The sequence below is a fragment of the Melitaea cinxia genome, chromosome 4 (assembly GCF_905220565.1).
Source record: "Melitaea cinxia chromosome 4, ilMelCinx1.1, whole genome shotgun sequence".
In the NCBI taxonomy this organism is placed as follows: domain Eukaryota; kingdom Metazoa; phylum Arthropoda; class Insecta; order Lepidoptera; family Nymphalidae; genus Melitaea; species Melitaea cinxia.
The window spans coordinates 16,282,524-16,308,718 of record NC_059397.1 but is presented as its reverse complement, the minus strand read 5'-3'; the positions used below and the strand labels follow the sequence as shown (position 1 = coordinate 16,308,718).

Sequence of the window (26,195 nt, the reverse complement as noted above, 5' to 3'; positions counted from 1 at the left end):
CATTATCAACATTGCGATTTATTTCGATATTTGAAAAAAAAATAAATATGAGTTAATACAAAAAGAAAACACTATCTCATTTTCAACATTTCGATTTATTTCGATATTTGAAAAAAAAATCGTTAAATTAAAGTTTGCAATTCCGACTCCCACTTGATCACTTTTTATTATAATTTTGAAATAATCTCGCATAAACTATGACATCAAAATTAATATTTGTAGCTTTAAGCTTGTTTCACAAAATATTATTTATCCAAGTGACAAGTATTACCTAATCATAACCACTTAAAGCCGCATTATCTTTATGACTACGACAATCAAAGGCGCCGCTATTATAAACGTAGACCAGTTAATATACTAGCACCAAAGTAGCGCTCTCTTGCTCAATTTGTACCGATATCTCCATTGTAATATTGGAAATTTTTGGGTGACTGATTTTTACTTATAAAAACAAGATTCAATGTACAGTTAAAGACAAGCTACTTGGTTTGTGTATTCATAAAATCTTGAACCATTAACACGGTACAGTAAACTTTTTTTATTGCGGTTTGGTACAGCGGGAAATATCTCGCTTGGTATCTGGAGCTGTCCGACAGGAGATGTACTTCAATCTTAAAAATGCTCACAGCCAAATAAGACATTGTGTTACTTTATTGAGTAAGATCTCCAGAGTTTCTGGAAACGCGCTGTGTTGACAGCAAAGGAGGGGTTCGCAACTCGCTTGTTATGTACCCTGTTTGTTTCCCGCTCTAGTGGTAAAAAGTATAATTAGAAATGAAAACGTACAACTTTTTTACCGCTTTTCGATTGTATTTTTTACGTGTATTACCTCAAAACTTTTTACTGGTTGTACCGATTTTAATGATTCAAATTCGAAAGCTGATACCGATCATGTTCAGTTTTTGAATAATAATGAAAGTAATAATTACTTAATAATGAACATTTTACCTTGAATACGTAAATGATGCTCATTACGTGCAGTGGAAATTTAAGTTGATTTTTTTGTTTGAGAATAAAAACAATTATTTTTATAATGAAACAACTTAATGAACCGCGATAAAATCCGAAAGAGTTGTTTCATTATAATGAGTAAAATTCACGTAAACATTAGAAAACAATTATTTTTATCATTATCATTTTACTTCGTGTAACTATTGTAGGTTATTGTACTGTTTACCACCTATTATATATGAACATTATCTCTCGTATTTAGGTATAGATATAAATTGTGGAAAGTTTTACAGTATTCTAATTAATTTGCTATGTTATGAAAGAATACATTAATTGATAAAAGGGTGTAATTACTACAAACCTGTATTTTTATCATCAAAGTGAATTGAAAAAGAAAAATTGAAAAAGTTTTAACATACAATTGTCTGTTGCAAAAAAATATTTAAAAAAAGGTCAATAGATATAAATTAGGTATGATGTTAAACAATAGAATAAATTTTGATCTTTAATATCTAATTTTACATCCGTCTACAATGAAGAAGCGAAGCGGAGTAAGTTTCAACTTCTTCATATAAAATGTTTCTTTTACCGAGCTGTATGTAAAAGGTGTTTGGTTGATAGAATATTGTGCAATAAAATTTAACTTTACATAAAATATGCGAACATATTTTTATAAAAAAAACAAAGAATCAAAATCTCACACTAAACACTCCATATACATTATGCAATGCTTAAGTAATGATCAATATACAAGAGTGAGTGACACAACACATCTTTTATACCAAAGTTCAGTTTCAGTTCAGAATAACCAACACCAACTTTAATTTTAGACACAAGAGCATATATTGCGTGATTTTCCAGCGAAATGTCAGAGGGTAAGCAAATTTCCATGTTGCTGTCACACACGAGCTTGTATAAATATCATGATTGTTGTTGAACAAATGTGTGTGTGTGTGTTTATTTTATTTTATAATTTAAAAACTTGATAAATTACTTACAATATTTCCATCAATGGAATTCAGTTAGTCAGTTCAGTCTATTGCAGTCCACTGCTGGACGTAAGCCTCTACAAGTTCGCGCCAGACATCTCTCATGAGTTCGCGGCAGTGGAATTATATGAATAAAAATTAATATTAAGCTTATATGAATAAAATCTAATATTAAAAAGGTTTTTCATTACCGAGCACAAAACACGACACGAATGACAGAAATTGCACAAACTTTTTGTTTTGTTGTAATATCAATAAATAAATATCTAACACTAACAACCCTTAGTACAATTTGGTATTAAGTATGTATAATTTGAACCCTGTGTCTGATGTTCGGACACGATCACTAACGGCCAGAACAAAACAAAGATATGTATGGTCGACTCTTGATGAGCTAACTGAGCAGTAAACGCTATGACCATTGCGCTAATGCGGTATCATTACATAGTATAAAAAAAGTCGCTTTCCGCTATCTGTTACGGATTTTGATGCGGTTTTCTTTAGTAAATAGTGATTCCAGAGGACGGTTTATATCTATAATGCATGCATAATATAGTACAGGAACACTGATAGTTTTTGCACATGACACATGAGTTCGCGCATTTTTGGCGCGAACTTGTGGAGGCCTATGTCCAGCAGTGGACCGCAATACGCTGGAATGATGATGATAGTTTTTGCAAACGTGCGAAGCCGGGGCGGGTCGCTAGTCTATCTATAGAATATACGAAGAATTATCTACGCATTACATTTAACACTCACCTCACATATAGTGTGATTTATTGTCAACGAAAAAAACAACATAATATAATCTCAACTATTCAAATAACAACCGCTCTGGTGTAGTCGCGCGTGTAGTCGTCTAAAACACCGACGGTTTGCTAATTCGATTCCCGCTCGGGATGGATATTTGTATTCTTACAAATGTTTATTTCCGTTTATAATGTCTGTCTTGCCTCGGGGAGCACGTAAGCCATTGGTCCCGGTTGTTATCATAAACACCTGATAGCTCCAATCTTTCATATACATGGAGAAAGAGACCTATGCCCAGCAATGGGATGCAGGCTGAAACGTGATTCAAATATATTGTTAAAAAATAACACTTGTTTGTATTATTTTTTCTTTTAAACATATATCCAAAATCTCAAATTTAAATATTATATATGAGAGATAAAATGTAAATGTCAAAGTAATAAAGATAAAATCTTACACAATAAATAATGGCAGTAGCAGTCTTTTAATCAAGGCAGCGATTCTGTATTTTGATGTTATAAAAGCTTAAGGATAATAGAAAATGTCGCCGATGTTATGGCAATACTAACGAATGCCGGAATCTTTATTCGATACTATTTACGCTACACGTGATACCGTACAAGTACATTTAATAAAGATAGTGTAAGATCAACAAAGGTTATTTAACATGCCGAAATCTCTTCGGTATTGGGCTTCGTACTGATAAAACCGCAGGGCAAGTATAATGAAATTTTAAACTTCGTTTGTGAGATTTAGTCTACTGACTTAAAATTGCTGTCGAGAATGAAAACGTTGAAACTAAAGGTAATTGTGAAGGTCGAAAATCGATTCCGGCGTGAAAGCGAATGTAATTAAACAGAAAACACAAGAAACACACAGTTATTCATATTAACATAGAATTTCATTGTTCCTTTTGCCGCGTTTGAACATAGACGTCTTTCAAACTTTCGCTTGTTCGTAATTACAATAGTTTACTCCTTAACAAATAACAGATTATTGAATTAATTAACTTTGTATGAAATATTACACTCCTATCTATGGGTTTTTAGAGTTAAAATACGTTGAATCTAGCATTTTCTTATCTCCATCAACATTTTCATCCTTGACTAAGTATTAATAGAAAGACTAAGAAAGTGACCTATGCCACACTTATCAAGGCATGACCTTGTAGCTGCGTTTTAGGGTACGTACCTTTACTACGCGACCCGTTCGGGGGGGCTTTTCGTCACGTAGTCAATAATCTCTAGAAAAATTTCACGCTTTTTCATATTAATAAAGAAAAACGTAAACCAAAATATATTATTTTAACTTTCTGTTTGCAAAAAAATTATTTAAACCATACTTCTGAATTACTACGCGAAAACTCGAGGAGGAGGAGGCCTTCTTAGTAAATACTACGGGTGGTCATCGGGGGAGGGGGGGTTAAAAATTGTAAAAAACGGGTCACGTACCTAGTATGGATACGTTCCCTTATCTTGAACAGCACATAATAATAACTTAATGTATTATTCAATAAAATAAAAATAAAAACTAAATGATCGCACAAAATATCTTGACTTCACTTCAAACAGGTACATTTTATTGGTAATATACTTCCACTATAATTAGTGATCACTCTTTGATCGTATTTTAATAACTTAAACTGAGATATTTCATAGAAATGTCCTAGATAACCGCAGAAGAGGTATATTTTAAGGCAATGTGATGCACTGTTAATTGGCGGCCGCCGCTCTGCATATTCATTAGTCTGCTGATGTTTGGGAAACATTATGTAACCAGTTAAAAGTTCCGGATGCGCTCGTTTGGTGAACATTCATTAATAAAACAGTAAATGATGGAGAGCAGATATTACGACAGAGGTGCTATGATAACATTAGTTGTTTATTAACAATTTTGAATAATGAATATAACGATAAATTTTAATATATTTTTTATTGCCAGTTAACAAAAGAATCGTGATACTAAACTTTAATTTTAATGTTTTGTAAAAATAAGAAACCATTCGGTCTACCCATAAAAATATCGACAGTTGCCTTGACATTAGACAATTATGGCTGTTTCGTTTTAACGAGACGATATTACTTAATTTCCTTAGATAGTTGTTGATGTATAATTTATTACTTAATTTTGTATTCAATGACAAATTTCCGTACAGGAAAAGGAAACCTATATTTATCACAAATGTGAAAAGCACACAGAGAGAAGATTTCCAAATAGTTGAAGTCTGTTATCGCAACATCTCATCTTAATGAATGTGCCGACGAAAAAAAAAATATTGCATCCGTTGTATTACATTAATACTATTAAACTTGATTTAGAATATTGTATGAGGCTTCATAGAAAATTTATATAATGTGCTTTATATGTACGGAAACGCCTTTGATTTTTTTAACTTTAATCTATTATAATAATCCGTAAAGAACACAATACATAATTATGACGTGAAATTTTAAGTTTCTGTTCGTATTGATTCCACAAGTATTGATTCAACATCTCCATTAATTTAAAAATTTATCCTAAAATAATAGAATAAATTGATAGCACCCTAGTTGCCTTATAAAATATAATATGAATAAAAATAATACGTTTCCTTTCGATATCATTTTAGTCTCATTTAAGCCTATTGAAGTCCCCTAACATAGGCCTCCCCAATTTCGCGCCAACCTAGCGACTGCCAAACATCCCAATTTTCCGCAATCCTCATCCAGTATCATCGTTTAAATATAGAAAAACAACATTTGAAACTAGTAAAATATTTATCTTTCTCTCCACTATAACAACAAGAGATTTCAAAGTCTCAGCATTTGTTACAAAAGATCTTTTTGTACAACAGACCACGACAAGACTTAGTCACAAGTAAACATCAACATACTGGAACACAAGAGCACAATACGGCTACACAAGTTACATTAATATTGAATCCGGGGCAGTCGTTCCGTTATTATCTGCGAAGAAATGCCTTTTGTTGTAACCGAATATGGTATCGTAATGCCATGGTATCATCGATGGTAACTGTAACTGATTGCCCGAGTGGATCGATTTTCATTGATATCGATCGAAATCGAGATCGTCTTACGTGTTTGGTTGGTAATTAAAACGATATTCAGTTAATACTCGTAATATATTAAACTTATTTTCAGCCTTAACTTTAATTGAATTATTAATTATAGTTAATTGTGATATACAAACGAAATATAAAACAATCGGTTAGTTTAGCACGCTAAGATTGTTCTCTATCTTTTTCCTTGTATTTTTATATTATACTAGCGACCCGCCCTGGCTTCGCATGGGTGCAATGCTGATACTAAATATACTACAGAATGTCTTTATTTATAGTATGAAGCTAGCTTATAGGATGGTTATTAACATAATTACAACATTCAAATATGCGTCGTTAGATTACACGTTGTTACAGAATGCGTTGAGGAAATAAAGGTTCACTGCTCGTTCCCAGTATGGTATCTCGGGTGATAGCATGATAATATGTAGCCTATATGTTGACCCGCCTTCTTAATAATATTCGTGCCAAATTTGAAGTAAATCCATGCAGTACTTTTTGAGTTTATCCCGGACATACATACAGACAGACAAAAATTCTAAAAACTATATTTTTGCCTTCGGTATCGATTGTAGATCACACCCTAAGTATTCTTTTAAAAAAATATTCAATGTACAGTTTTGACTTTCCTACCATTTTATTATATGTATAGATTAAAATATTAATACAGAAAAAGACATTTTTTGTGTTATAATAATTTGTACCTTAACTATTTCTACGTAGTCTGTAAATTAATTTAATTGGTTGGATGCTTCTTTCAATTGGCCAGATATAGACATAGGATGTGATAACAACTGGTCCTGTCAATCATTAAGCGACTCCAGCACTTATCTCATCTGTACGTTTCCTCACTAACCAGTCCTTCAAGTATTACCATCGTCGTGTACTGACGAATGAAGAATTCAAACCTCAGTGTTATATTCATTATTAATAACATCTCGTAAAATAATACGAGTATTTGATACATGCTACAATCACATATTAATACAATATCTTCTATATAAATAAAAATGAATGTTGCTAAGCGCATAACTTGAGAATGGCTTGACCAATTCGGCTATTTTTTTTTGTATGTTCCTTAAGACCCACGGAAGGTTTTAATACTAAAAAAATCAAGTAAAAATTTAAAAAAAAATACTATTAACTTTTGACAGAACGAAGTCTGTCCGGGCAGCTAGTGTTATATTAAAGTTAGTTTAATTGTTTTCTGCATAATTCACCTTAAAGAGTCTTCGAATCGCAAACGTACAAAAACACCAACGTTGTGAATGAAATGAAAAAATCTAGGACATATTTTGGCTCACTGCCATCTAATTACCCTCTCCTCAAAAGATAATCCACCCAGAACGCGAATACGCGAGATTTAAAAGTATGACCTAATTAATAACAAGCAAAACGGCTTCATACTCGTACATCCCGAATGCGAGCATTTATCTCTTTCCGCGGTTATTGCATTCATAGTAACAACTTTGATACGTACGCTTGTTATGCCTTTGAAATACCGCACCACGATATAAAGTAACGTCGGCTTGTTAACAATATGTTTAAAATATCGGTCAGAGAATGGTTCTGTACTAACGAGTATCGGTACTTGAGTTACTGGTCGTATGTAGAACCGTTTAACCGATACAAAAATGTCCATTCAAACTAAGCGAGAACTGGTGCAAGTACTTTGAGAGCGATTTTTTCCTATCGTACTAAACGAGCATTTTAGGAGAATTTATTTCGGTTTTTCGGAATACAAAAAATATCGGATGTGATAAATCAATCTAAGATGTCATCTTGAGGAAAATCCGTAACAAGCTAAAAGAAACCCATTTCATTTATCCATTATATAAAATCTTTGTATCTCGAAATGTAATTATGAATAATTATTTATAAAACACCTACCGACGCGTCGACAATCGCAGATTAATTATGAATCAAACAATCTACCGAGATGGGGCAAAGTTTTATTAATCTCTTGCCCCAAGAACAAAGTTTAGACCATATTATCGCCCTTTTCGTTTCTACTTCGTTCGGGATAATTAATTCAGGGTAGTTCAAACTCGGAAAGCTTACTCGATTGTCCTTCATCAATAACTTAATAAATATAACGCTCGTAAGTTATTCGAAAAGTTTTACTGGTAACTTTTATCTTTACTTTGAAATAATCGCAATAAAAGCAATACTTATTAATTTTTATTCTTGTATATTTTAGCTATTCGTATATATATTTTAATTTCCACTTATATATTTGTTTCCTTAATTTAGACATATATATTTTTTAGTGTATATTCTGGTGACACTTATTTATTTTTACAGAAATAGTAATTTAAAATTTTGACTATTATTTTATTTTGATATCATTGTATATTTCAATCTACATTTTATCTGTGTTTCTTCTTCTTTTGTTTTTTTTTTTAACTTACATGATGTGTCTGAAGCAAAGCTCTATCAAATTGTAGGTATAAATAAATATATACAGTTTAGATTGTTTACGGCTTACTTAATTCAAGTACACATGCCAAGTCAAGTCACGCGTGACACTAAATTTTTCGATACATGATTCACGTTTCGCTTTCTCTAGAAAGATTATCATTATTTGCCAAGTATGTGAATATTTTGAGCCTTTCAAATAGTATCTATAAAAAAAAAAACAATTTTCTCTTTCGACTTTTTAAATATAAAAAAAAAACAAACAAAACAATAACTTTTTGTCTAATATTTTTTGCTAAACTTTACTAGGCAGTCACAGGGCTGTCGAACTGTCTTATATCAATCAGCTTTAGTATAAGTGCAAGATGTTTAAAAACCGGGATTTCGTTTATATAAATAAAAATAAATAAATACTTTTTTCTATCGTTTTTAAGTTTTTCTTTAGTAATATAAAATAATAAGATGTGGTATAATCAATTTTGTAAGTAGGCTCTTAAAATAAGATCATGCGTTTCTTTATATATATATATATATATATATATGTGTCTATTTTTTTTACTAAGTATAGATCTTATCACGCGTGATATTCTAACACTGACATGATTGTGACAAAACTAATATATACATCAACTGACCGCCGCTCTACTTAAAAACTATGCTACGTTTCCTTCATATCTAAGTAAATTAAATTGTTTATATTTTATCATACACAAAAATCTATGAAATTACTTGTATCCGTTGATCGTTATCAAATATAATAGACAATTTCTATGCCGAGATAAGAAAATTTATCAAAACATCATTATCATATTATGTGTATACACATATAGACATGTAGGCATTATACCATTACAGTTACAAATTACATTCGGTGTTGTAACAAGTGCATAACTTTTTTTAAAAATAATACTATTAAATTTTAATTCTAGTTGTTATTTTTGAAACTGTCGATGCATTATCAGTAATACACTCATTACTTGGACTTGGTAATTGTAAATGTCTACTTATATATCTTAAATATCCTCTTAGAATTTTTACACGTGTTAAATTAATCGATATTTATAGTTTTTGCTTTACATTTCAAGTCATGGTCTATTATTTTTGAAGTGAAACTTCTATAGGCGCATGAGGGTAATTTTTATACGGATGAAACAGCAACGTTTTGATTAAACGGCAACGTTTTTGTCGATGGCGCTGAAAAGGAAATCTAAAGCTTTAGATTTGTATAAATATAAATGAGACTTAAAAATTAGTTTTTGACTAGCTCGTTGGCGTAGTTTGTAGTGCTTTCTGCTCCGGGGGTAATATTTCGATTCCCACCCTAAGTCTGGGTATAATATATATATATATATATAATTTATATGTTTATCAAAAAAAAAAAACCTATACCTACCTGTAACACAAGCATTAAGTTGCTTACTTTAGGAACAGATGATCGTGTGTCTTGTGTAAATATTTACTTATTTATATTCATTTATTATATTAGTTTGCCAAAGAAGCTTCACTTCTGACATCTGTTCTTTGTACACACACACTTTTTGCTTATATATTTATTTCAATCAACATACCAACTCTTGTGATTACCGAGCTTAAACCAAAAACACCTCCAATTGATTATATTGTTAAAGATCATGATCTTCTTTAACATGCGTATATATTTGATGAGAAATAAATCAATTACGTTGTTTATAAAACTATAGTAGTACAACATTAAAATATTATAATCACTCGCCCAGCCATCTCGTTCAAACGAGGCTGCAGTTTGTCCGCCGCGCCGTCAACTCCGCTCAGGCCGCACATCAATTACTGAACCGCGTTTCGTATAAATTGATCGCTTCCCCACTATTTCAAATATTCTGGCTTCATTCATTGGACAAACTTACATAATTGAATCTATTGTATCATTAAAATTATGTTCTGTTTTTACATTAACAGTTAAGACAATAATTAAAGAACGGTTTTGGTAGCAAATAAACGAAAGATCGGCTTGATGGAAGCGGTTACCGTAACGAAAAGACGCGCGCAGTACAAAGGCAATCCATCGTAGAAGATATTCTTCTATTGATAAACAGGGCGCATCACGAAACACTCCGGCTACCTTACTCACAATAGGAACACAACTCGTATACTTCTTCTTATTCCTCGTTCCCTCAATGATGAGGATCGCGACCACGAATGATACACTATTGAAGGTGATCATAAGCAGCATGTACGGTGTAAGCTGCCTCTGACCTTGCTGCAACCGTGATTTCTGAGACACCAACTCGAATACGATCGATCGAAGTGATATCGCAGTAATAGGGCTACTCCAGATTTTAAGCAATATATTTCATCTATACTAATATTATAAAGCTGAAGAAATTGTTTGCACGCTAGTCTCAGGAACTACTGGTCCGGTTTGAAAAATTCTTTCATTGTTATATAGTCCATTTATCGGACAAGGCTAAAGGCTATATATCATCACGCTAAGACCAATAGGAGCGGAGAACCAATGACGAATGTTACAAAATCGGGGTTTTTGTCTTTTGAGAGCTTTCGCTGCGTGCGCTGCGTAAACAGTTCAAGTTTCGCAAAAATCGTGTATGACAGAATTGTTCCCCTTTAAAAGTTCCACGCGAACGAAGTCGCGGGCAGAAGCTAGTTAAAAACAAAAAAAAATTTGTAACGTTAAATAAAATTATTATAGCGTAAATGAAACAATTAACGACAAATATGTTATAATTACCGGATTTTAATAAAAAATGCTTGATAAAAAAAATAACCATGAAAGTTTTAAAAGTGATATTAAATAGAGTGTTATTATTCGATCTATCACTATTTAACTATAGCGCTAAGAGACACGATATCAATCCACTGACCCAGTGACATGGAACTGGGAGTCGTCTCATCTATTGTATGCAAACGTCGCTATTTAATTATCTCAGTAACACCCACTCATCACATCACACTTTTATTGATGAAGCCTACTGTAGAAAATATTATCTATTAATAGTTATTTCTCTTTAAAGCTATTTATATCTAGCTGTACACTGAGCGCGTTGCTACGCTTCTTTATTTTTTTATATTAATTTTTTTGGTCGTACCAACTCAAACACCTGTATGGGCTCATGCTTAACACTTTGCTGAAGATCATAACATGATCAAATTCATAGTTCACAATTGTATAAAGGACAGACAAACATTCATTTATATATATAGATTAGTTGCAACTAGCTGTTTCTCCCGTGTAACTTCTGATGCCGTGCCAGAGTTCAGTTAAAAATTATCCTATGTACTTATTGTACAGACATCTATCTACGTACTTAAGTATTATAAAAATCGAACCATAATTTTTGTCGTAAAATAGTAACAACATCCAAATTTCCCATTCGTAATATTAGCAAGATTAATATCATAAAACTTTAGTGTTAGTTTATTTGAGATAGTCACAAGTTTACCCGTAGAAGTATAATTATAGTTTACGATCTTTATCATTCTTATCGAAGACGACGCGGTGGCGCAACAGTCATGCCACTGGTTTGTGGCTGTTGCGCTGGCGGTTGAGGGTTTGATCTCCGCACATGATAAACATTTGTATTGGCCATACAAATCTTTGCCGTGGTCTGGGTGTTTGTGCAGTCCTTGTGCGTCTCCACCGTGTCTCGGAGAGCACGTTAAGCCGTCAGGTCCAGTTGTTATCATGTACACCTGATAGCGATCTTTACTAACTACGTTAACGTAGGGAGGGAATATATCCGCCAACCCGCATTAGAGCAGCGTGGTTGATTAAGCTTTGATACTTTTCCTACATGGGGAAAGAGGTCTATGCCCAGCAGTGGGATATTACAGGCTGAATCGTAACCATTCTTATAGAAGCTACACATACTCACACGAGAACTTAATTCCATGCTTACGATATTATATTTATGTGTTCAGGTGCAAAAAATTGTTAATTGAATTACGAAATAATTTAACTACAAAATCATTTTAAGAACGTTTCGATATTCGGGTCATTTGTTGTTTTAATCCAAGAATAACATTGTATAATTTATACTCTTATACGTATATTCGATAAAAGATAACTTGAACGCAGATTAACAGTGTGTTATTAAATAAAGATTGTTAAGTAAAAGATTACCGCACTATATAATAACAATAATAAAAAAGCAGCCATAGAAGTCGTTGAATCTAACCAACATCCAAAATTAAACGCAAGCAAGACTGCAAAAAATACCTTGTTTTTCACGGTAGATATATATCATGGTAAAAGGATAATATAAGGCTAGAACTATTTTTAGTTTTATAACATTTATACATAATTATTATTATTATATATTAGCAATGGAAATACACATTAAATAATCCCAAGTACAAAAACCGAAACTAACACAAAGGAAACCGCAAACAGCAAATTACTCTTAAGTATAATCTATAACTACGTACGCACATAAAAACTTTTAATTTCCATCAATCATAAGTACGTACAAAAAACTGGCACAAAGTCCTACACTCAAATGTGTACAAATAAATAATGAAATAAGTTATGCGGACGAGCTACTTTACAACCTACCTAATGTCATGTTGCTAACGGTAGCGGTTTTTTTGCAATTTTTTTACACTCTTTATGCATTAAATAAATTACTATAACAACCATCAAATATTGCTGAATAAAAAAGGAAAGCTGTGTAATATGAAAGTGATTTAATATTATCGTACTAATATTTTAAAACAAGAAAAAAAGTATGAATGAATTATTGTTTGTAACTCTTTCGCACTAACATTTTCCAACTACTTAAGGAATTATAATAAAACTATATGGGTAGCTCGAGAAATAAAAAACAGGCTTTTTATCTTTAAACTCTTAAAAGCGTGGAAGCAATGTGTCTAAAACCACTAGGCGCAACTACAGTGAAGTCATATAAAGTGGGTTAATTGGTAACAAAGTAATAAGTGTCAAAAGCGAAAGTCAACTCTACGCGCTGCTGTACGGAATTTGCTAGTTTTAAATTATTAATCACTTTTTTTTACAATATTAATAAATCTCTAAGTATATGGCAATCATCCATAATTATTTTTACCACAAGAAACTACTGATTTTTTTATACAACTAGGCCGGCAAACAAGCGTACGCACCACTAAAAGCATCGCAATGCATTGCTGACCCTATTCCCAATTTTTCCCAAAAGCTCTGGTCACCTTACTCACCAATAGGAACACAACACTGCTTGAAAACAGTATTATTAAGCTGTGAACTTCTGTAAGGTCGAGGTACTTCCCCAGTCGGGCTGCTCTAGATTTTGAGCAGAAAGCTTTCTGCTGGGACCTACCTCAGTTGAAATGACTGATGATGATTTATTCAATATATGACATGATACAGAAATAGTCAACTCGTGTATCGATCTATGGACGGACGTACAATATCAAACGAAAAAGAAATACAATTTTCGCCTTCTTGTGATGTAAACATTTCTTGTTAAGGAATTAAGTATGAGGGAAATTTCTTTAACAAGTTCTTCAATATATAATGTATCGAAATTATAATTGGTTATATGCCGTTATTGATGTAGGTAATATTATATAATAAGGGCGCTATCATCTCCCACGTGTAGATTAAAATATAAAATAGAAAATAACCACATTCAAGACAATGTACTTACGTAAAATTTACTAGAACTAAAAAATCTTATACAACTATCATTAATGAAACGCTGCTCCAGTAACGAAATACATAGCGACAAACGGCAAAAGGCAAAGTGAGACAATAAATTACAAATCTCGTACATATTCAGAGGAACTAATTTATCTTATCCAATGATCATAAACCACGACTCAGAACAAACGACAAAAACACGCGGAAACGCCAAACATGGTGCGTGGCCGGCTCGGGCGTATACGGTCATCGCAAAAACCTTTCTACACGCACCGCACTTATTGAAAATAGTTTCTCGCTATGAAAGACCATATTTCATAGTTTTATTTTATTTTTATTTTATTTTATTTTATTTAGGAAACAAACAGTACAGTAATACAAAGAAAAAAAATCATATAAAACTAATACATAAACCAATAAAGTTTCCAATAGTAAACAATTCATTAATAAGCTAAAAAGCACACATTAATCAGAAATAATCGATACACACAAAAATATAAATAATTCAAACAGTAGTAAATTGAATGATTAGGTAAACATGTACGAATAGAAACATTTCATACAATCATCAATTAAACAATAAATAATTAAAAGATAATAAAATTCAGATATATACAACATTAAAAATTAATCATACCAACTATAATACAATCATAATTAAATAAATTTATAACAAAATCAAGCCAACCTACTAGAAATTCATGAATTATGTAAATAATTAATGATAAATTAAAAATTAAAAATTTATTGCATATCGTAATTCACTCCTTAAAGATTGCACTGAACAAGTTGCAAAATCAATGTGATGAAAACATTGGTTGTACACTTTACATGCTCTAAAAGTAAAATTATTCTGCGTATATTTGGTCCTAGTTCTAGGCACATAAAATAGGGACTGATTACGTGTATTAATTTTGGGACACCTAAATAATATATGACTAAGTAGATAAGGGGAATCAATAAAATTACGAAGTAACTTAAATAAAAATATTTGGTCTCTCTCCAATCGACGATTTTCTAAAGAAGGAATATACGGGATATCTTGAATATGCGGCGAAGCTTTATAACTTAAAAATTTTATAAATTTATAATTAATTTTTTCCAATTGAGCAACATGACATTTGTAAAATGGATTCCATACAGTTGAGCAGTATTCCAAGATAGATCTTACAAAAGAGTTATAAAGGAGAATAATTGTGCTGACATTTTTAAAATCACGTCCCACTCTCAACACAAAGCCAAGCATTCGGAATGCTTTAGCAGTAACATAATTAATATGTGACTTAAAAGTCAATTTGTTATCGATGTAAACACCCAAGTCTCGCACCTCGGTAACTCGTGTTATTGGCTCTTGATTAAGTTGATAATTAAAATTAATTGTGTTAGTCTTACGAGAAAAGGATATCACGTAGCATTTTTTTATGTTCAGATACATAGAATTCACTGAGCAGTAATCACACAATTTGTTTAAGTCACTCTGAAGTAGTATGCAGTCAGAATTATTAGATACACACCTAAAAATTTTCATGTCATCAGCATAAAGAAGTATATCTGAATTCTCGAAAATTTTATGTATATCATTTATAAAAATATTGAAAAGTAGAGGACCAAGGTGCGAGCCCTGGGGTACACCAGAAGAAACGGGCACAAACGAGGAAACATGCCCTTTCACTGTCACTGCTTGGCTACGGTTATATAGGTAAGAAGAAAGCCATCGAAGTAGATCGCCATGTATACCGACTCTTTCTAGTTTATTTATCAATATTGCATGCGGTATCTTATCAAATGCCTTAGAATAGTCGGTATACACGACATCCACCTGGTAACCCTGATCCATAGCAATAGAAACGCGATGGACAAACTCACACAAATTACTCTCCGTTGATCTCCCGTCCACAAACCCATGCTGCTGACTCATTAAAAAAGGTCTAAGACTCGGATAAATATTGTCATACACAATTTTCTCAAACAATTTAGCAACAGTAGACAATTTTGAAATCGGTCTGTAATTTTCAACATTATGCCTATCACCAGACTTGTACACAGGAACAACGTAAGATCGTTTCCAAATATCAGGCATGATACCCGATCGTAAAGATAAAGAAAACAAAAGCAGAAGCGGATAAGCTAAAGATTTGTGGCACAATTGCAAAAAAATAGGTGGCAAGCCATCCGGTCCCGAACCCTTATCAACTTTCAACTGCTTGAGATATTTCATAACAATATTAACGGTAAGCTCAATACGTCCTAACGACAAATTACTATTAGAAGACACATTACCTTGGGACCCATAAGAACTAGCAATGTTAGGCGGCGCTGAATAGACAGATTTAAAGTGTTCGTTAAAAAATTGACATATTTTACTTGCATCGGAGGTGCACTCATTCTATTTACATTAGTCTGGACTATCTTTCACAGAACTGACCGAGCCACCTACATTACAATAGATATTTATTATGGAAATTCTTGTTCCATTAATGTTAGTATTCAGTATATTTTATCTCGTAGTTTCTCTTGACATTATTTTAAGTAATTCATTCCACATTATACATTTTCTCTTTATTTTTTAATACATATATTGAAATAATTACTTTTTGTTATCAGACAGTAAATATGTTTAAGCTTAAGTTTCTTTAATTTATCTAACAAATTTAAATTTATAGCGAATAGTACATTTTTACCTACAATAGGTCAGTGTAGTACAAACGGAGACATGTACTTCTATTCTCAGAGCATTTCTTAAGAACGCGTGGTCCCTTTATCACTCCGTCGCTTCCTACTGTAATAACTCGAGCGAGCAGAGTTGTTAGTTGCCTCTGCTGTATATCATAGCTCTTAATCTCGCTGTTTGCTCCATTATAAAATAAACAGTGGCTTTAGACTTGTTCTATGCGCGTAATGGCGTAGTACAGATGTCATCAGAAGTGATGAAAAATAACCATTAAACTATGAAAACATTCGCAATGACATAACAGGATCAACGTAATTCATATAATGACAACAAAGTTCAGTTCAGCAGTACATTTTGTACATTGAGCTGTATTGGGTAGATGTTTTAAATAAGTAGCCCTAAGCAATTCTCATTCAATCGATAAATCAATGTCACGCTGGACGCTGTAACAAAATTGCGTTTCAATCCAGTAATTTTATTTATTCGTAAAATAACACTCCCAATATTTTACCTAATTTATGCAAACCGGGCTACGCAGCCTACGACACAAAAACTAAATCATATTTATTACATCGTGTTAACAACAGCTTACCAGCTTTAACGTATAAATTACAACTAGAGAACCGTTAAATTTTATGCTGTTGTTATAGTTTTATCTTAAAACTGCGTACGTTGTAATAGCCTAATTAATAACCACATAATGGCTTTGATTTCTAGTCATAAATCCGCTGTGGTCAGGTATTTATAATCGCCATGAACCTGAACTAGGTTTGCCATCCATCTTCTTGACTGTGGACACTATTCTATAGCGAAATGCATAGGTACATACATCGTATCGAGTACCATACGACCAGAATCACAAAATAATGTTTAAATTTTCAGATAATATTGAATTAATGTTAATACAAATTAAAAATATTAATTTTACATTCGATAAAATTTTAAAAGTGTAAAAGTTTCAATTGTAGATTTTTACTTACAAATTACTTTGTTTAGATGTTTTGTAAATCGGATTAAGTAATATTGTGTTGTTTACCAGTTCTATGCTTAAAGAAATTTTGAATATAAATTATGGATGAAATAAAAATAAAAATAAATTAAATATTAATCATGCAAATAGTTACACAGATTAAGCAAGTGATTATAAAAATATTTTTTTTTTAATAATATAATATGAAACTTAATTTTTAAATTAAATTAATTTATCCAGTAAATTACGTACAAGATGGTAACCTTAATCGTAGTGAATAACTCACCAGAAATGTTGCATTGATTACATTCGCTCCCGATGCTCGTCCAGATCGTCAATGACATCGCAAATCAATCTTGAATCTTGGTTCGTTAAGTCACAAGATGCTACTTGTCTGTAATAATAATTTAAATCGAATCTCTTAATCGTTTTATTGGATCAAATGAATAATCTTGGATGATCAAATGAATAATATTTTAGAACAATGGTTGGCATGGTTTAAATTTATAGTTGAACCTATTTTGCAACATTAACTTTTATTTATAATAAATACGTAATTCAACGTAGATTAAAGATGTAGTGTTTAAAGCTCATTATCCAAGCTAGTATCTTATTATGTTATAAATATGATCATAAGGACCCTATCTTAAAAACGCGCTTGGAATAGGTACTATAAAATTGTAAAATGGCTTTTACACTACGTTTTCGACTACTATTATAAAACACAAATTGTATAAAAACACACTGTATATAAATAGTAATAGTAATAATTGTAGTAGTAGTAGTACAACACTTTTATTTTAAAAACACTTTTCTTCCTAGACTGTACTTTTAATTGGTTAGCCATTACCCAAAAGATTTATGTTCGAAATCGCTTGCTTAGCGGTGTGTTAACTTCTTGTAGAGGCGTAATCTAGATTTAGAATGTGCTGACATAATTATTTTGTGTTAAAACCTGGATAGCCAACAGCAAAGTTATGACAAACAAGAAACAGGGTCACTTTATGACATCATTCTATAATCCCTCAGTAAAGCTAATGAAAGTCGTAGGTTAAGCTTGTCATACTAACAGTCTAAATAAACAAGTTTGGTGGATAATTTTTTACGTATTTGTTCATAAACCTGAACCTTAATAGTATTTTTATCCTCTAAATACTAACAAAAATATTAAGTAGTAAATTCAAAGAGGTGTCTAAACAAACACAATCAACATGTCATTTGTTTTGATACAATATTGTTTGTAGTATAAAAGAAAAAGAGGAAGAAAAAATGTCTTCAAACTTATTTTTCATTCATTTTTTTGGTGATTTGGTTCACGTTTAATTATTGCCAAAATACCGCAGATGATAGCTTGTTTTTAATTCAGTCATTCTTTTTATTTACAGGAATTGAAAGAGAGCTTCAACTATGGTTTGTTCTGCCCACCGGTCAACGGCAAAGCCGGCAAGTTTCTGGACGAGGAACGTCGTCTTGGTGACTACCCTTTCAACGGACCTGTCGGATATCTGGAGGTGAGTGACCAGCAACTCTTTTTATCTCTAGCCTAACGATGATATTTATTATCTAAATCCCGTTCCTATATGAAAAAATAATATATGTATATAGTCGAATTGAGATGCTCCTCCTATTTTGAATTCGCTTCGTTTACTTACCGTCCAATTTTAAACATGTCGTGTTAGAAGTGAACGGTTTTATATTACTTACTATTGGACAGAACTCCTCATCTTAGAAAAAAAGTTATTTAAACTAAAATAACCGCGATACTATAAATATATGAAATATATACGGCACGAGATCTTAGTTTTGCAGTATGGTTTTCGACGTTTATGTGTGTTTGTATTTGCTACAGATACAAATAAATTTATAACTCTTATTACTAAATGTTCAATTGTTGTAAAATAACAGTGGTTTTCATTACAGGTTCTCATATCGGATTAAGCTTTTAAAATGATAACATGTTTGTGCTGTAATAAAGCTGTAATAAAAAAGAATTTACCTTAGTATCTTTTTTGTAAAAAAAAAAACAAACATTATTTTATAAACAAACGACAAATTTTCGAATCTTTTTGTATTAAAAAGTTTTCACTTTTATAGCTTTTTCCCATATATATATTTCAGTTGAAATACAAAAGGCGGGTATACAAAATGCTAAAATTAGACGAGAAGACGTTGAAGGCTTTGCACTCGCGAGCCAATCTTCGTCGCTTTCTGGAACACGTCACTCATGGACAGATCGACAAAATCACGAAGTCATGTGCCAAAGGACTCGACCCTAACTTCCATTGTCAAGATACTGGCGGTGAGTATTCTAGTTAACTTAGCATTAAATTAGACGGACAGAGTTACTGCTACATATCTCTAAGGCTGAAAAATCGATCCTAGTGATAATTGACGAGGTTCGGAAAAAAAGTATATTTGTTATACGGTGAATAATTTTGTCTTCAAATCTGTGGTTTCAGTTAGATTTTCGTTGTAAATTAGATAAAAAGGCCATCTGATTTTGATTTATTTTATATGTGTTTTAATGGAATATGTTTTATATTATTTTGTGATACATTTTGTGATTTCTAGGAATTATCAATCAATAAAAACTTCGATACGTTGTTAAGTATGTGTGTGTAAGTAGTTTAAATAATATATATATATATATTTATATTAAAATTAAAAATACATATATTAAATTACACCTAACTTTGAATAACTAGTAAATACAAATTTCTTTATTACGGGAAGAAATTATTTGCATATGTGATTTTTTTCAGTTTAGTGGTAAAAAGTTAAAATCCACGTATTATTATATCAAAATTACTGGCAAAACTAAATTGAGACACTAGTATTAAAATAAATCTTTTTATCTACCATTCTAATTAAACTCCCCTATCTTTAAGATATAATATTTATTGATAAAATTCTAGAACGAAATATTTAAAATAATCCAACAACAATATTAAATGATAATTCTTTTTACATTATTCAACCGCTGAGATTGTAAAATATATCTCAAAGTTGAGATCAGATCTCGCAAATGCACGATACACCTGCAGTTACGAACGCTAGTCACGACTTGTGGATCTCGCCCCAATAACTTCAAAGGCCCATTCAGAATGAAATGACTTGTTTTACAGGAGCGACTATCAACGCTGCGTGCACTATACTTTATATGCCATTGTTCTGCTACTTAACACTGACTTATACTGTGAAAATTATTCGTTTTAAAGGCCTGTGGCACCAGTTGTGGATGAAGTTTGTTTGCACATAAGTAACGAATACACTTATGCCAAGTTTTCTGAATTTGCTTACTAGATATAATTTTGACGTAAATTCTATACAAGTTGTGTCAAAAGACTGTTGCTAGTAAGATAAACCAGGAATTATTAAAAACTGCCGTTAAACAGCAGGGGGTAGTCGAGGCCAATATGAGCTGTTTCACCTCAATTAAAACTACAACTTTTTTATTCACATTTCCGAAAAGTTTATCATAAATTTAATGGAATTCAATTGTGAAAAACAAACAATATATAACCATAAACTTTTATCCGTTGGATACAATCATCTGTATAAAGCAACGTCAAAAGGTGAAACAAAACCAAGTATAAAAAGTGTACGTTATAACTCAAGTTGTTCAATTCTTTGAAGCGTTATCTTTAATTGTTTTTAATACATGCTTAATTTGGCGTAGATAATCCGCTGTAAATATTCTTACCTTGAAAACAAGTAAAACTAATTGATTACTATTCACAATACACGTGTTAGCATTTAATAAACGATATTTTTTTAATAAGTATTTTCTTCAGGGGTTTTATTTTTTAAATACACTTATGTTGATATTTTTACAAGTTTAATATAATAATTATATATATATTTAGTTGGCCGATATAAAAATAAAAAGCAAGGAATAAATATTTAAAATGCTACAAAGGGCAATAAATGTTTTGTTAATTTTAATTACACACTTTTAATGTTTTTGAGAAACTCGCGATTTATAATGATGTCTTCTAACTATTGAAATAAATTGGATACTGTTAAAATAATAAACATTTTGAGATTGCTATGCATGTGTTAAGGGTAATAAAAACATAATACGCGGATGTGTCCATAATTTGCAAAATCAAAACACTTATCGTGAACGCTAATACTAATATTAACGTTTAAATGAACCGACAACAATCTTAGTCTGAAGCAACACGCAACGCTGCGGTTCTTCAAACAGAAATATTTACTTAACTCAAACGTTCAGCTTAACACATATTGATTAAAGAATGTTTGCTTACAGAAACTCCACTCACGATTGCGGCAGGCCTAAAATCACCTGGTAAAGTATTAATTGCTCTCGTTAACGGTGGAGCACTCCTCGATTATAGGACTAAAGATGGAAGTACAGCGATGCACCGAGCTGTTGAAAAGAATTCCTTAGAAGCCGTTAAGACGTTGCTAGAACTTGGCGCGTCACCGAATTACAAAGATGGCAAAGGATTAACGCCCTTATATCTCTCTGTTACGAATAAAACAGATCCCTTATTGTGTGAAACCTTATTACACGACCATGCAACGATTGGAGCTACTGATTTACAGGGATGGCAGGAAGTACACCAGGTATGAAAGATCTCTACTTTATTTTTTGATCTCTAGTTTTTCTTAATTTTAAGTTGCTGTTTAATATGTGTGTTCCATAAAAATATTATGATATAGGAAACTGATATGGCTAAAGTAGAGCTAGTATTCGTTTAACAGCAGGTATATTTTGTTACATTAGTTTTCTGATGACGTTAACATATATAATGTGTTAGCTTATACTTATAAAATTTAACGCCACGAGAAATATGATATATAAAATATACATTTCTAACCGTAAAGTATAGAGAGCAGCTATCTTATCGTCTATGGATTGAGAAATAAATCTATTACTTCAAAACTGTTTCACTCTTTTCAAGACAAAAATATGTCCAAACCTTAAGATTATTAAAAAATCCTGAGAATAATTTTAGTTGGAGATCCGAACTAGAGACGATCTTCACCCATCTGCCTAACGGATGAAAATAACATATTTCTTGAAAAAAATCGCGAAAGGGTTGACTGAAAAATACCGGCCAGGCTATATTTAATTCAGTATTGAAAAATTTATTTTTTAATACAGTTGCTCAAAAAGTGGCGTATTGCAGGGACGTATAGCGTTCGGGATGTAGGCTATTAGATACTCGTGCTTTTTTTTTTACCTTTCCCGAACTCGTGCGTTCTCTTTCCCAACTGTCAAAATAATGTCTATTAAAAATAAAAACCAACCATGAAGTTTTTACTAAAAAAATTCATAGAAGTTTTTATGATTCATGCAATTACGTATATTTCTAAAAAGAAGCTACTAATTTGTTTCAATATCAGATTCAATGATTTGATTAAATGAGTTTGGTTATTTTTCATTTCATTTCATCGCATTAAATTTCATTTTCATTTCATATCAATAAAAAACTTCTACTGAAGACTTGGCTGTATGGGCATAGTTCCCTTTGCCTTCCAGAATGGGTGAAGAAAAGAAACTCTGCTTATATTCTACGGTTGGCGCCATTTTTCAGAAATTTATGTTAAGTTAGTTGAGTTTATTGTGTTTTTATTATTTTATTAAATTGCTTCATTTTTTCGCAACTGTATTAAAAATAGTCGTTCAGTACACGTGCGGAACCGTCATTACAACTTGTTCCGACTGCTCGGACTGCTGCTGCTTGTTTCGGCTGCGCCTCGGCTCGGGTAGACATTTGTCGGGACTCTTTGCAATGACAGCCTTTCCACACTTGTAATGAAATATACTATTTCAGAGCTGCCTGTTAAAAAACCTGGCCGGGAATTTTACAGTCAACTTTTTCGCAATTTATCTTTAAAATACTAAATAAAATAACTGTTTAATTTTAATCTATTAAGGAGTTGGCTTCACGTTTAGTTCGTATCTTAACGTAACTTTTGAATCATATGATAATTTTCCGAATTCCAGGCGTGTCGGAACGGCCTAGTCCAACATTTGGACCATTTATTGTTCTACGGGGCTGACATGAATGGACGCAATGCATCTGGAAACACACCTTTGCACGTTTGCGCGGTCAACGCGCAAGACTCATGCGCGAGACAGCTACTTTTCAGGGGCTGTGACAAGGAATCGCTGAATTACGCTAATCAGACGCCTTACCAGGTATCTTCTACATGCTACACAACTACTTTACATTTTATTGGGTATAAAATACTTAAACATACACACACGGTCGTCTGTTCCTAAAGTAAGCAACTTAATGCTTGTGTTATAGGTAACAGCCGACTGATATAAATAGCTATAAGCTACTTTTTTTCGATAAATATACATATAAATAATACACCCAGACTCAGGGAATCAATCCCACAAACTCCGGAACAGATAGCCTGGTCTTTCCAAACTGCACCAACGTCTAGTCGAAATTAGTCGTATTAAATAATATTGTGCAAAATGCAACGATAGCATGTCAGTGTTCATAATCATAGCAATAGTTTTAATCACCTTTCATGACTGTTGGTTGTATTTGCTATACACATGTTTTAATGGTTCAAACGTTAGTGTTATGAGATGTCGGAATTTTCGACACAATATTATATCATACAAGGAGCAATTGAGCTAGAAGCGTTGATATTGATGTGTATTTATTATCATAGTAATTGAACTTTTAAAAAATCGCAGTGTGATGAATAAAAAATGAACACGAGAGATAAAGATTACGAGTATGAAACGAAATATTTAATTTTATATAAAATCGAACGTACAGCTTTATAGACTATAACAGAAGTTTTGCTAAAAGTCAAGAGCCACAATATCCACTGTAGTAATAAATAGTAAGTAGTAATAAGAATATCCACTAATGTAATAGTAATATGAGACAAAGTATACGTTTGAAAAAGTTAAGAGCCCATTTTGCACATTTGCCGTAGCAATAAAACAATATATAACAAAATAATTGCTATGTAGAACATTAATGTCAGCATCAGATGACGTCACTTACATAAATTAACATTTAATCATTACCTACTTACTCAGTTTTATGACCATAAACGTCTAACTTTATTATTACATTAATGTAACCTACACTATAGTGGTGCTTAGTTGGACACCAACTACTAATTAAGTTATGAACTACATATTTAGTTGTGTTTTAGGACAATTAATGTTGTGATCTAGGGTTGTGACAAACTATATTTATGTTTAACTTTCACAAGATTATGGTTAACTTAACGATCCACCTACTTTTACTTTTTCCATACTGGACACTTTATAGCCTACCAGATAAACAGGCTTTTTGTTGAGTTTGATTAGAGGATTAAAATAAACCCTTGGAATATAAGGGTACCTTAGAAAATAAAGGAAAAATTTAAATTGATCCAACGTCTCATAGCTTCAGCTGGTGATGTACGAGTAGGGTCGTGCACTTTGTTCAGGAGAATCTGAATTGCAATTAAATAGAGTATCATTGCCAGCATTCTTGGTACAATTTCATACGGATATGACATTATACTATGATACAATACAATACATTGATACCTATAATTATAACTGAGGTGGGGCACAGCAGGATTTTCCTGCTCAAAATATGGAGCAGCCCGACTGGGGTAGTACCTCGACCTTACAGAAGATCACAGCTAAATAATACTGTTTTCAAGCAGTATTGTGTTCCTGTTGGTGAGTAAGGTGACCAGAGCTCCTGGGGGGATTGGGTCGGCAACGCGCTTGCGATGCTTCTGGTGTTGCAGGCGTCTATAAGCTACGGTAATCGCTTACCATCAGGTGAGCCGTACGCTTGTTTGCCGACCTAGTGACATAAAAAATTGACAATATAATATACTACTACGAATATGACGAACCAAAACAGTCTTTTAAAAATTAGTTTTCGATATAAGTGGTGGTGGATTAAGCTCTGATCCTTCTCCTACATGGGGAAAGAGGCTTATAGTAGGCCCAGCAGTGGGCTTTTAGAGGCTGAAGCGAAAAGTTTTTAAATTTTACTGTGACCAAGATCAATTTTGATTCTACAGGTTTTGCCGTGATTGTCATTTTTAAAATCCTGATATTTCAGCGACGTTGCAGACTTCATAGTCTTGACTGTTAAGTTAGTTTTTAGTTTTACATTGTTAATATTGTCAAGTAATTAATAACCCCTTATACTTAATAATATAAATATTATTAAAGGCATAATTATGAATTTACAGGTTGCAGTTATAGCTGGAAATTTAGAATTGGCAGAGGTGATAAAGAATTACAAATCGGAAGAAGTTGGTGAGTCGGAACTTTTAATGATATATTATGCATGGCTGTGGCTGCCGCTTCATAATAATATTATAAGACAATTTAACAGTATTCAATGAATTATTTACTCTGCGTTAAATTTGTTCTGGAACATTCCATTTCTCTTATTCTTGACTTTCACATAGATTTGTGAGAGTTATTGACTCAGATCTTATTTGACGCAGATCCATAATTATGTTAATATAGTGACTAATACAATACTATACATTTATAATAAGAACACGGCTTTTATATAGAATAGTATGTAATATTAAATTATTTTATTATATTTAGCATAGCTGATTTAATGTTACTACTGCATGAAACCAATCATACTAATTATATCGAATTATTATTTCAATTCCATTGCTTAATATCATAATGGTGATGGTTGTGTACTAAATATTACAGAGTAATGTAAACGTAACACGTATTATAAGTCGAAAAGCGTAACCTATCTATAACATAATCC

At 32.1% G+C, this 26,195-nt stretch overlaps 1 protein-coding gene across 1 annotated transcript in view; it reads left to right on the top strand.

Moving 5' to 3' along the window:
- The window catches only part of LOC123670434 (SH3 and multiple ankyrin repeat domains protein 3), a 117,237-nt gene that overhangs the window by 72,642 nt on the left and 18,400 nt on the right, over window positions 1–26,195 (top strand). The window contains exons 3-7 of the mRNA XM_045603929.1: window positions 18,822–18,947; window positions 19,555–19,735; window positions 21,710–22,029; window positions 23,417–23,611; window positions 25,648–25,714. Of these exons, the coding sequence (XP_045459885.1) occupies window positions 18,822–18,947; window positions 19,555–19,735; window positions 21,710–22,029; window positions 23,417–23,611; window positions 25,648–25,714 (889 nt within the window). The remainder of the gene's footprint in view (window positions 1–18,821; window positions 18,948–19,554; window positions 19,736–21,709; window positions 22,030–23,416; window positions 23,612–25,647; window positions 25,715–26,195) is intronic.